The sequence below is a fragment of the Vombatus ursinus genome, unplaced genomic scaffold (assembly GCF_900497805.2).
Source record: "Vombatus ursinus unplaced genomic scaffold, bare-nosed wombat genome assembly UNPS02008996.1, whole genome shotgun sequence".
Taxonomy (NCBI): domain Eukaryota; kingdom Metazoa; phylum Chordata; class Mammalia; order Diprotodontia; family Vombatidae; genus Vombatus; species Vombatus ursinus.
The window spans coordinates 6,341,075-6,353,097 of NW_020948774.1; the positions used below are offsets into that span (position 1 = coordinate 6,341,075).

At 39.3% G+C, this 12,023-nt stretch overlaps 2 protein-coding genes across 6 annotated transcripts in view; one reads left to right on the top strand and one right to left on the bottom strand.

The window, feature by feature from the left end:
• Nucleotides 1–12,023, top strand: part of DNAH17 (dynein axonemal heavy chain 17) — a 220,544-nt gene that overhangs the window by 172,200 nt on the left and 36,321 nt on the right. Inside the window, exons 58-64 of the mRNA XM_027850181.1 lie at nucleotides 578–673; nucleotides 921–1,138; nucleotides 2,697–2,904; nucleotides 3,262–3,377; nucleotides 6,683–6,875; nucleotides 7,215–7,450; nucleotides 8,507–8,629. Coding sequence (XP_027705982.1) covers nucleotides 578–673; nucleotides 921–1,138; nucleotides 2,697–2,904; nucleotides 3,262–3,377; nucleotides 6,683–6,875; nucleotides 7,215–7,450; nucleotides 8,507–8,629 — 1,190 coding nt within the window. The remainder of the gene's footprint in view (nucleotides 1–577; nucleotides 674–920; nucleotides 1,139–2,696; nucleotides 2,905–3,261; nucleotides 3,378–6,682; nucleotides 6,876–7,214; nucleotides 7,451–8,506; nucleotides 8,630–12,023) is intronic.
• Nucleotides 1–12,023, bottom strand: part of PGS1 (phosphatidylglycerophosphate synthase 1) — a 135,982-nt gene that overhangs the window by 42,306 nt on the left and 81,653 nt on the right. The window lies entirely within an intron of this gene.

The window sequence follows — 12,023 nt, forward strand, 5'->3', positions numbered from 1 at the left end:
GGGGCAGTGAGAAGGAGATGGGGAAAAGGAGAAAGGAGGAAGAAGGGAGAGTATGGAGCAAATGGAAGTATGACAAAGTGAAATTGTAAAAAAAAATTAGAGGTGAATATTTAAGGTGGTATAAGAAAATGAAGCATGAAAGTGAATGAAGGGGCAGCTAGGTGGCACAGTGGATAGAGCACTGGCTCTGGAGTCAGGAGGGCCTGAGTTCAAATCTGTCCTTAGACCCTTAACACTGACAGCTGTGTGACTCTGGGCAAGTCACTTAACCCTGATTGCCTCACCAAAAAAAAAAAAAAGAAGAAGAAAAGAAAATGATTGAAAATATAAGAAAGAATGAGAGGCGGTGTGACAGTGTGGGAATCCACTGTATCCACAGCAGCGCACCCCATCCCACCTTGTTGGTGCATAGCCTGATCCACATCAGGATCCTGTGGATGTATGGAGGAGGGATTGAGACGTCCCTTCTTTCATAAATAAAAGCATCCCACAAGTCCATCACTCTTATTCAAAGCATCCTTTCTCAAATGCAATGTTACAACACAAACTCACCTTTCGTCTTTTGGCTTTCTTTCAGAATGTGGCAGAAAAACAAAAGGCTTGTGAAACCGACTTGGCCAAAGCAGAGCCCGCCTTGCTGGCGGCACAAGCCGCTCTCGACACTCTGAATAAGGTGAGAGAGGCAGGCAGAGAGAGACAGAGAGAAAAAGAAAATGCTAAAGACAAAAAAAGACAAAGCTCAATGTAGAGTAGTGAGGGAAGGATATCTGCAGTGTGCTTGTTTGGTTGGTTGGTTTTTTGTGGTTTGACTGAGAACAACAATCACTGTAGGCTTTGTGCACTGCTGCGTAGCTTGTGAAATTCACTTCCCAGTCCGCGTCAGCAGGAGGAATGCTGACGAGCACCCGCTGTGTTTGCAGAACAACCTGACAGAGCTCAAGTCCTTTGGCTCTCCGCCAGACGCAGTGGTTAACGTAACAGCTGCAGTGATGATCCTGACAGCGCCAGGGGGCAAGATCCCGAAGGATAAGAGCTGGAAAGCCGCAAAAATCATGATGGGGAAAGTGGACACTTTCCTTGACGCCTTGAAAAAATTTGACAAGGAGCACATTCCTGAAGCCTGCTTGAAAGCATTTAAGTAAGTCTGGTGTCCTGCTTGGATTTGGTGGAGTCTTCCTTCGGGTTGCAGCTCCTTGAAGTACTGAGATAGGGATAGGGACTGAATTTGTGCCTTCTCTGCAATTTACAATCTTCAGAGTTACCTAGAACCCTGAGAGGTTAAGTGAGTTGCCCAGAGTTACAGAGCCACCATGTGTCAAAAGAAAGATGAAAACCCAGGTCTTCCTGGCTCCCAGGACAGCTCTCTATCAACTATACTATGCTGCCCCTTTTGAAGTCTTTACTTAAATACTGTAATATATTATATAATAATAAGCTTAAGCAGTCTAAGGAGGCTTACTTACTGGAAGCAGGAAGGGAGCTTAAAGGCCATCTAATCTAATCACCTCATTTTATAGATGAAGAAACTGAGGTTTAAAGAGATAGGTAAGATGCTAACTCAGATATTAAGGAGCAGAGCTTAGATTTGAACCTAGGCTTCCCACTCCAAATCCAGCTCTCTTCTCACTGTACCACACCATCTTTCTGGCCTCTAAGTGGTTCAGTGGCTAGAGCATTAGCCCTGGAGTCAGAAAGGCCTGAATTCAAATGTGCCTTAAGATACTAATAGCTAGCATTAGCTATTAATAAACTATTAAAGCTATTAAACTAATAGCTCCTACTATATGCCAGGTACTATGCTAAGCACTTTACAAATATTAGCTTGTTTGATCTCATTTGATTACTAGCTGTGTAACAGCTGGGCAAGTTACTTAACTTTTGCCCGCCTCAGTTTCCTTATCTGTAAAATGGAGATAATAATAGCACCTACCTTGCTGTGTTGTGAGGATAAGAATGAGATATTAATAAAGCACTTTGCAAACCTCAAAGTACTATATAAGTGCTAGCTTTTATTATTGTTGTTATCATTATAACTCTTTCTCACTTATATCTACTACCAGCTAAGGACATAGCCACCAGTGATAGTTTTAGAGTATCTATACTGTTTTTGGAGCTTTGAGGATGGAATAGGACTTTCGCTGTCACTGGAATAGGAAACTCTCTGCCAATGCACATTAGCACCTACTCTGCCATTTGTAGTCCTAGAGAGTTGGTTGGGGGGCACTAAAAGGTTAATTGACTTGCACATAGTCAGAACACCTGAGGCAATACTAGAATCCAGGCCTTTTTGACTCCTTGGCTGACTCTCTATCCACTGCTCCACATTGCCTTTCATATAATTTTAAAGTGGATTTAAATAAGGGACTGGAGCTTTCCATGCTTAGTTTTTGCCGTGCTTTCTATTTTTTTCTGCATTTCTTTACTGTCTTTCACTTTTTATATAACAGAAGGCAGAGTTGCCAGATCTATATCTTTTTCTATCCTTGGTGGCCAAGCTATAAATGAGGTCATTAGTTCATTCTTCCCCTCACTGTTTGTAATTAGTTTAATCTCCAAACCCAAGAATAAAGTTTTGAAGTCATTTGAAGAGCATCTGATCCTGACAAACCTCTGTACATCCTTGTCTCCCTAATTTCTTTCTTTCTTCTTTTCTTCCTTTCTTTCCTTCTCTGTCTCTGTCTTGTCTTTCTCTCCAGGCCCTATCAAGGCAATCCCACCTTTGATCCTGAATTCATTCGCTCCAAGTCAGCTGCCGCTGCTGGCCTGTGTTCCTGGTGTATCAACATTGTCCGTTTCTATGAAGTCTACTGCGATGTAGCACCCAAGAGACAGGCCCTGGAAGAGGCTAATGCAGAACTGGCAGAGGCACAAGATAAGCTCACTCGAATCAAAAATAAAATTGCTGTAAGTGCTTGCTCATATCCCTAGTAAAATACCAGTGCAACTTGCTTATGATCCCTGTCAATATCTCTGTTTAAAAAGGGTTGGCATGGGCTCTACTCATGAATTATTAAATGGGGGAAGAGAGTGAAATCAACTATGGGGACCAGCTCATTCCAGGAGGCTTCTCAATGTAAGCTGCATGCACCTCTGAGGGATGCTCTGCCTTTATGGGAAGTTCTGTAACATTCTTCCTCCTCACGTGGGCAGTTTTTCTCTTAGTTGGGGCGAGGCTGGGGGTGGGGTGGAATGAGGAGAGCTGATAATTCTCAGTGTTTCTCTCTTGAAGGGCCTTTTCAACTTGTTTTCCCCCCACCCCAGGAACTCAATGCCAATCTGGCCAACCTAACAGCTGCCTTTGAAAAGGCTACAGCTGAGAAAATAAAATGTCAGCAGGAGGCAGATGCCACAAACAGAGTCATTTCCCTTGCTAACAGGTATGTTGGGCCTAACTAGAGCAAAAGGAACCATCCTAGGAGTTCTCAGGTTCTGAGACCACCTGACGCAGGGGAAGCCTGGGCAAAGACCCCTTTTAGGCATAGCACTTATTTCTTCTTTTATAACATGACTAACATGGAAATGTTGTCATGATTGCATATATATAACCTATACCATATTGCTTACCATTTTAGGGAGGGGGGAGAAAAGGGAGAAAAATTTGGATCTCAAAAATTTTTTTAAATGAATATTACAAATTGTCTTTATATGTAATTGGAAGAAATAAAATGCTATTTATTTTTTAAAAAGAAGAAGTAGCACTCACCTAAATGAAACCTTTTTTTTAAAAGCAGCTGTCACTTTTTGAATACACATGGGGTTAGGGAGATAGGGTGGGCCTTGGCAGGTAACCTCACCTTATGCAATACGAATTTAAATGAACTGCCCAATGTATTTGGTAGCCTTTTTGTTGAAGTTTTTCAATTTAGCACATAGATTCTTCCTATAATGCAAACCGTCAGTGAAGAATTCAGCATAACTCTGTCCAAGGGGGCTCACTTACTGGAAGCAGGATCATGGATTTAGAGATGCTAGAAGATTTAGAGATGCCTTGGGTATTGTCTGGTCCTATTCCTTCTTTCTACAGATGATGCAGCCCAGAAAAGTTGGGTAATTTACCTCAGGTCACACAGGTGGTAAGCAACAGAACTGGGATTTTCACCTACCCTCCAAATCTAGCATTCTTTGCATTGCCCTGTGTTGCCTCCCTATCATACCCTATTCTCACATGTGACATTGTCCCGGAGCATATGTGCCAGTGATAGCTTTAGAGTATCTGTACTATTCATATATCTATATACATATACATACATATGTTTATCCATTTACCTATATATGTATATAGATCTAACATCCATATTATATATAGATATAGCTCTATATATTTATGATATGGCATGACATGTCTATGACATGCATGACATATTTATGTGACATATGACATCCATTTTAGGTAGATATATCATCTGTCTATATCATATATAGATATGTTATCTATATTATAGCAATATATAATATAGATACCTATATAACATCTATCTATATATATGTATAGATAGATGGATTTTAGAGAGGCTCAATGTGTACTGTTCATTTACACAATCACATGCTTCAAGTAACAGCTTTGGAAAGTGCATTGGGATCTTAAACCACTGGAAGCCAGATCAAAATACCCTAGTATCTAGGGGACTTACTTGTTTTATTTCAGACAATGGTCTGACTCCTGTCATTGATGGCCCAGTTATTTTTTCAGCATATACATTAAGAGCAATTTTTTCGACTGACATTTATGTAATGCTTTATCCTTAACAAAGCACTATACAAAAATTATCTCATTCAAGCCTCATAACAACCTGGTGAGGTAGATATTACAGCTATGATTACAAGATGAGAAAACTAAAGCTCAGATCCTATAGGGTTGTTACAAGGCTCAAATGAGATAATTGATCTTAATGTATCCATGCCACCCTTTCAGACACTAGCATATCATGGGAAAAATAATTTACTGAATTTTATAAAGTCAGTGGCCTGACAGGGAAGGTCAAAATACTTCCAGCCACTCTTATATAGGCTCTTATTATCCTCCTCTCCTAGAATTAGCCAATAGGTAATGATTGACTAAAGTATTCATTTGAAGTGTGAATACTGCCCATGTATGGCCATTGGGTCAAGCTTTTCTCTGTAGGGCCAAAGTAGGTTATTAATTAGCTTTTTTGAGATATACCTGAATAATATCACTAAAGCACACTTAGCACAAATTTGGGGGTGGGTGGGGCTTAGAGGAAGGAGAGGAAGAAATATGATTCACTAATAAGTGGTACAAATGAATGTTTACTAAAACTTTCCAAACGCACACCTAGCCATGTCCTATTCAAAAACCTTCAATGGCTCCCTAATTCAATTCAGTTCAATTCAACAAACATTTATTAGGTGCCCACTATGCACAAAAGATACAAAGAAAGAAATAAAAATTAATCCTTGCCCTCAATAAGCCTATGTTCTAATTTTTGGATAAGATAAAAACTTTTGTCGTTCAATTGTGTCTGAATACATCTGAGGTTTTCTTGGCAAAGATACAGGAGTGGTTTGCCATTTCCTTTTCCAGCTCATTTTACAGATGAGGAAACTGAGGCAAACAAGATTAAGTGAGTTGCCCAGGGTCACACATCTAGTAAGTGTCTGAGGCCAGATTTGAACTCAGCAAGATGAGTGTTCCTTACTCCAGGTCCAGCACACTAGTATGATGTTTAAAGTCTTCCATAACCTTCCCTGCTAGCCTTATTTTACACGGCTTTATTTCCCACATATTTAGTCAAATTGTATCACTACTAATCTCCTAGTATAGTCTCTTGCCTCCACTGACACGGGCCAATGTGTGCTTGAAATTTACTTGTTGAAACACCTCCGTTCCTTCAAGATCCACCAGTTCATCCAGTCTTCCTTATGGAAATGATAATTCCTCCCTGCAACTTTTCACGTAGTCGAGAATATTTCTTTTGCCTCTCTCACATTCTACTTGTTCTAGTAGATCATACTTATTTGTGCATGTATAGGGTTCAGCTGTCTTAGATTGCAAGCTCCTTGAGGGCAGGTGCTATGTAAACATTTTTCATCTCTGTATTCCTAGTGCCTAGTACACCTCGCACATAGCTAGGTTAGTACAATAAATAGAATGCTAAGCCTAGAGTCAGAAAGACCTGAGTTCAAATCCAGCCTCAGAAATTTAATAAAATTTCTATTTTAAAATAGAATTTAATAGAAATATTTAATAAATAATATTTAATAAGATAAATAGACCCTTATGTTTACTTCAGTTTCCTCAACTGTAAAATGGAGATAATGATAGCAGGTTGTTAGAGGGATCACACTGGATAATATTTGTAAAGTGCTTAACACAGTATCTGGCACATAGTAGGTGCTTAATAAATACTTGTTTCTTTTTTTTTTCCTGAATAAATATTTACTGAGTTGGATTAAGTTTAATTGAAGTGCGGAGAACAAATCTTGGCAAAGGTCTTTGACTCAACCATTCTCTGCTCCCTTCTCACCACTGAGTGATTGAGTTAAGCTCTCAGATATTTCTCTATCTTGTCACAAATGTCAAAAATTCCTCAGCCAGAAGCCATCAGCAAGTGATTGGAGACAAAGTGACTTAAATTGTCTGGAATAAGACTAAATGCTAACCAGATTTTTTTTTTCTTCTCTTTCCTATTCCCATTTACCAATGGATATTTCTTTTTTTTAGACTCGTAGGAGGATTAGCATCTGAAAATGTCCGCTGGGCTGAATCTGTGGAAGACTTCAAAGGACAGGGAATAACTTTGTGTGGAGATGTCTTACTGATATCAGCCTTTGTTTCCTATGTGGGTTATTTCACCAAAAAATACAGGAATGAACTGATAGATAAATTTTGGATCCCATACCTAAATCAACTAAAGGTAACATCCACAGGCACACTGGGTTCTCAGGATTTCTAAGTGGACACTGCCAAGGTTCATTGTCATTTCTGTTCTCTTGCCATCAGTCCATTTGGAGTTCATATTGTAGTCCAATATTGCTAATGCTAACATCACCCTGGCAGTGCTGCAAAACTTCTAAGTCTGGAGTAGTCTGTGGCCCCCCTCATTCCAAAATCACCTCATATGACCGCTGTTTTCACCACAACATTATTTGTTTAGAGTTATTTTACATTCAGCAAGGGGACCCCACTTAGGGCAGCTGGCAGTTGTAGCCTTCAGCCATCACCACTTCTGAGGAAGGGCCCATTCTCTCTGCAGGTCCCCATTCCTATCACTGAAGGTCTGGATCCACTGACTCTGCTGACAGATGATGCGGACATTGCCACATGGAATAACCAGGGCCTTCCCAGTGACCGTATGTCCACAGAGAATGCCACCATTCTATGCAACACAGAGAGGTGGCCTCTCATTGTTGATGCTCAGCTACAAGGAATCAAGTGGATTAAAAACAAATATGGGGAAGAATTGAAAGCCATTCAACTGGGACAGAGGGGGTACGTGCTCTTTATTACAAGAATATATAATTGTTTTTTATAAGACAGAATTGTTATTGTCACCGAATACAACAGTCCTCAAGCATTAGGGCCACGAGAAGGCTGCCACAAGCTCAATAGCTTGCACAAAATGAATTAATGGCTGAATGAGTTTTTAGATGCATTAATCTAGCCTTGAAAATAAATTCCAATATTGACTAAACTACAATTTGCTTTATATTTTATTGCTGATACTGTTTTTAAACAGGCCTATACTCCCTGATGGAGGTGATACAGCTAGGTAAATAGGAAAGATGGCTAATGCTGTGTGTTTTTTTTCTGCTAATACAGCTAGAGGGCAGCTAGGTGGTGCAATGGATAGAGTGCTAGGCCTGGAGTTCAAATCTAGCCTCAAACACTTCTTTGCTGTGTGACCCTGGGCAAGTCACTTAACCTTGTTTGTCTCAATTTCCTCATCTGTAAAATGAACTAGAGAAGGAAATGGCAAACCACTCCAGTATCTTTGCCGAAAACAAATAAAAACAAAAACAAAAACAAAAAAACTGAAGTGGAGTCACAAAGATTTGGACGCAACTGAAACAATTAAACAACAAGCAACAAAAACATAGCTAGGTTCTGATCCTGTGAAGTGGCCACAGGTATTATAATTCACACTGCATATTTCTATTGGGCTGGAATCAGTTACCAAATTTTACATAATTATTATTTTAAATAGCTCAAATTATAATTCCTGTGTACTTCACAGGAGCCATTTTTCACTCTAATAAGGACCTAGCTCTACTGGCAGAAAAAAATATAGCATTAGCTATCTTTCCTACACACCTCGTATTCTGTCACTTGCCCAGGTGAATGGCTATGTTTAGAGCTAAATTAGTGATAAGCATAAGGGACCATGAATCTTCTTTTCTGAAGGTATCAAGTGCCATGAGCAATAAAATAATTTCTCATCTTTATTGATTTAGTTGGCTGCTCATTCTAGAAACTTGTTTCTTAAAATGCAGTATTGTAAGTTGCCTCTGTTTTATTCATGAGATCACTGTTGTATTGTGTCTGCAGCTATCTAGACAAAATTGAGAAAGCCATCTCAGAAGGAGATACTTTACTCATTGAGAATATTGCAGAAACTATAGAGCCTGTGTTAGATCCTCTACTGGGCAGAAACACGATTAAAAAAGGAAGGTAAATGGCTTTTCCTTTAACAGAGCAGTGAGTTTTCTGTGATTTCATCTTCTTTTGTGTGGGGAAAATGGCATAAAGAGATAATATACTGAATTTCTTTGACTTTCCTGCTAGAAAATTAGATACTAAAAATCACTACAATGTGAAAGAACAATCCCTTCCTGAAAGAGGGATAGGGGATTGTGGGGGCTCATGCCATACCTGAGGTAAGGAAGTTATCTGGGTAAATCTGGGGTCTTAAATATTCTGAAAGTTGTAGTGGAAAATAGAGAAGTCTTAGGGTACAGTGGATAGAGCACCGGCCCTGGAGTCAGAAGGACCTGAGTTCAAATCCAGTCTCAGATACATAACACTCACTAACTATGTGACTCTGGGCAAATCACTTAACCCCAACTGCCTCACCAAAAAAAAAAAAAAAAAAATAGAGAGGAAGAAAATTGACACTAAGCTGGATACGAACGAGCATCAGGTATAACATAGAATATCAGTGGAGAAGCCCATTAATTCACAGGGAGGCAACAATATAATAGCAGAACTTCAAGTTTCTATACACAAATGCACAAAATATGGATAATAAAATTGACCAGAGATGTTAGCACAAGTGAGTACAATAGACACAGCAGGAATCATTGAGATTTGGCAGGATGTAAAGCTCATGACTTCAAAAGGAATAGATCCAATAAAGATTAAATAAAGTAGAATAGCATTTTATATCAAGAAGGTGTACCCTTGTAAGGAAATCCCTAAACAAGAGGGGAGAATCATAATCTAAAGCATTTGGGTGATTGATGGAAGGAAAACCAGAATCTATACTGTGGTAAAGTTCTACCACAGACCACAGGGCCAGAAAGGGCACAGATTTCCTGGATGAGTAGTTTTTCTACCATGGACTACTTAGATTTTGGCAAGCCATTTGGCAAAGTCATAATTTTGTGCATACTATGGAGAGAAGCAGACTGGAGTACAGTAGAGTTAGATAGGTTTGGAACCAGCTGAATGACAACTCAAAAAAGAGTAGCTGACAGATCAGTGTCAACCCAGAGGAAAAACTCTGTGGAGGTGTTCTAGAGATCTGGCTTTGATCTTGTTCTGTTTTGGCATTTGTATCAATAGATGAAGATTGTAGGATGATAGATTTAGAACTAGAAAAGACATTACAGTTATCTAATCTAGTAGCTTCATTTTTATAGATGAGGAAAGCTGCACACAACACAACTGGATGACATGTTTATCAAGTCTGTAGATGACCTAAAGGTGGAAGGATCAGCTAACAAATTCAATGGCAGAATCAGCATCCAAATAGATCTTGAAACGATAGAATGTTGGGGTAGCTAGTTGTCCCAGTGGACAGAGCACTGATCCTGGAATCAGATCCAGCATCAGATACTTACTAGCTGTGTGACCCCAGGCAAGTCACTTAACCCCAATTGCCTCAAAAAAAAAAAAAAGAGAGAGATAATAGAATGTTGATCTGAATTATAACAGCATGGAAATGTAATAGGGATGTATGTAAAGTCCTATACTTAGTTTTTTTTTTTTAAATGAAATTGTAGCAATTTTTTTTGTTTTTACATTGCCTAAATTTTCCCCTATATCCCTCTCTTCCCCCTATCCAGAGAGCCATCTTACATGACAAAGAATATTTTTTTAAATCGGTAAAATAAATCAACACATCAGAAAGAAAATCTGAAAATATATGCAGTATTCCACAATTGGGGACTTTGCATCTCTGTAAAGGAACAGAGGAGAGGTGTCTTCTCAGAACTCTTCTTTGGGGCTGTGCTTGTTCTTTATTATTCTATAATCTTCACTTTTAATTGTTTTGATACATATAGTTTTAAAAGTCAACTTCAGAAGTGCCATATGGAGAAATTTGTAAATAGACAATAGTTTATATGGGAAAAAAAAAGACATGGGGGTCTTAATGCAGCAAGCTCAATATAGAGGCAGCTTGGTGGCACAATGAATAAAATACCAGGCCTGGAGTCAGGATGACCTGAGTTCTCATTCAGCCTCATTCAGACTTTTACTAGCTGTTTAACCCTGTGGGCAAATAATTTAACTTTTATTTGCCTCAGTTTCCTCAACTGTAAAATGGGGATAATAATAGCACCTACCTTTCGGGGTTTTTATGGAGATATGAGATAATCCTCGTAAATATTTGTAAAAATAGAAATAAGATATTTGTCAAAAACACATGGCATAGTGCCTGGCACATAGTAGGGACCATATAAATGCTTAGTTCTTTCCCTTACCTTTCCCCCTCTTCAAAATGAGTCAATACAACAGCCCAAAAAAGCTCATTCTTAGCACTAATAAAAGCATCTTGTACTGAATGAGTCAGATCAGAGGATCTTAAGGTTTAAGCTAGAAAAGCTATTAGGAACCATCTAGTCCAACTACTCAGATGAGGACACCAAGGCACAGGAGTCTCCCTGCACTCTACCCTTGGTGGAAATCCTGCCCTTTGCAGGATTGTTTCCAGTTCTAGTTTCCACATTTTAGGTGGTAGAGCAGGTCCAGAAGAAAGTGACCAGGATGGTGAGAGAACTGGAAACCATGCCAGGATTGGGTGAAGGGACGAGAATCGTTTATTAGCCCATAGAAGACTTATCAGGGATGTCATATACGAGAAGTATCTAGGAGTATCTGAAGGGCAATCATGGGAAAGAGAAACCAGATTTGTTTTGTTTGACCCAGAAGGCATTGATTAGAGGTTGCAGTAAAGCCATTTCAGATGAAACATAAGAAAAACATTTCCTAACAAGGAAAGTTGTCCAAAAATGGAATGGGCTGCCTTGGGAGGCAATGAGTTCCTAAAAACTCTGGAGGTCTTTGACTATTGAGTATGTGTCAAGGTAGGGGCGTTGTAGAGGGCTGTAGACTGATAGGAGACCTCTGAGGATTTTTCCAACTCTGAGAGCTTATGAATCTATATCAAGCAATTGTTTTTAAAAATGGAGGTATAACATACAACCCCAAGGAGGAGCAGTGAAACACTGTGTTGATGTCTAAGTCTGGAAGAAGGAAAGGACTTTCCATTGGACCAGTTATGAGCAGTGAGCTGATTCTACCCTCCCCCACCCAAGAAGCTTGTACAGAAAAAGAAAAGGGAGAGAGTATAGGGGAGAGTTGGAAAAAAAAGATTCTTAATATGATAAGCCTAAAGGCATAGATTAGAGAGAAATCTCACTGACAGAGAGGGTCAGGATGGAAGAAAGAAGAGAGTCCTTTATACTTTAATTTGGAGAAAGGAAAAGTAGCATCCCTGAGGAATGCATCCATTCAAGAGCTGTAACTAGGTTGGGGTTTGGTAATGCAGGGGTTTTACAGGAGCGACAAAATTTGTAGAGATGATTAATGGTACTTTTGGTCCTTCAGAAGCACTGAACTT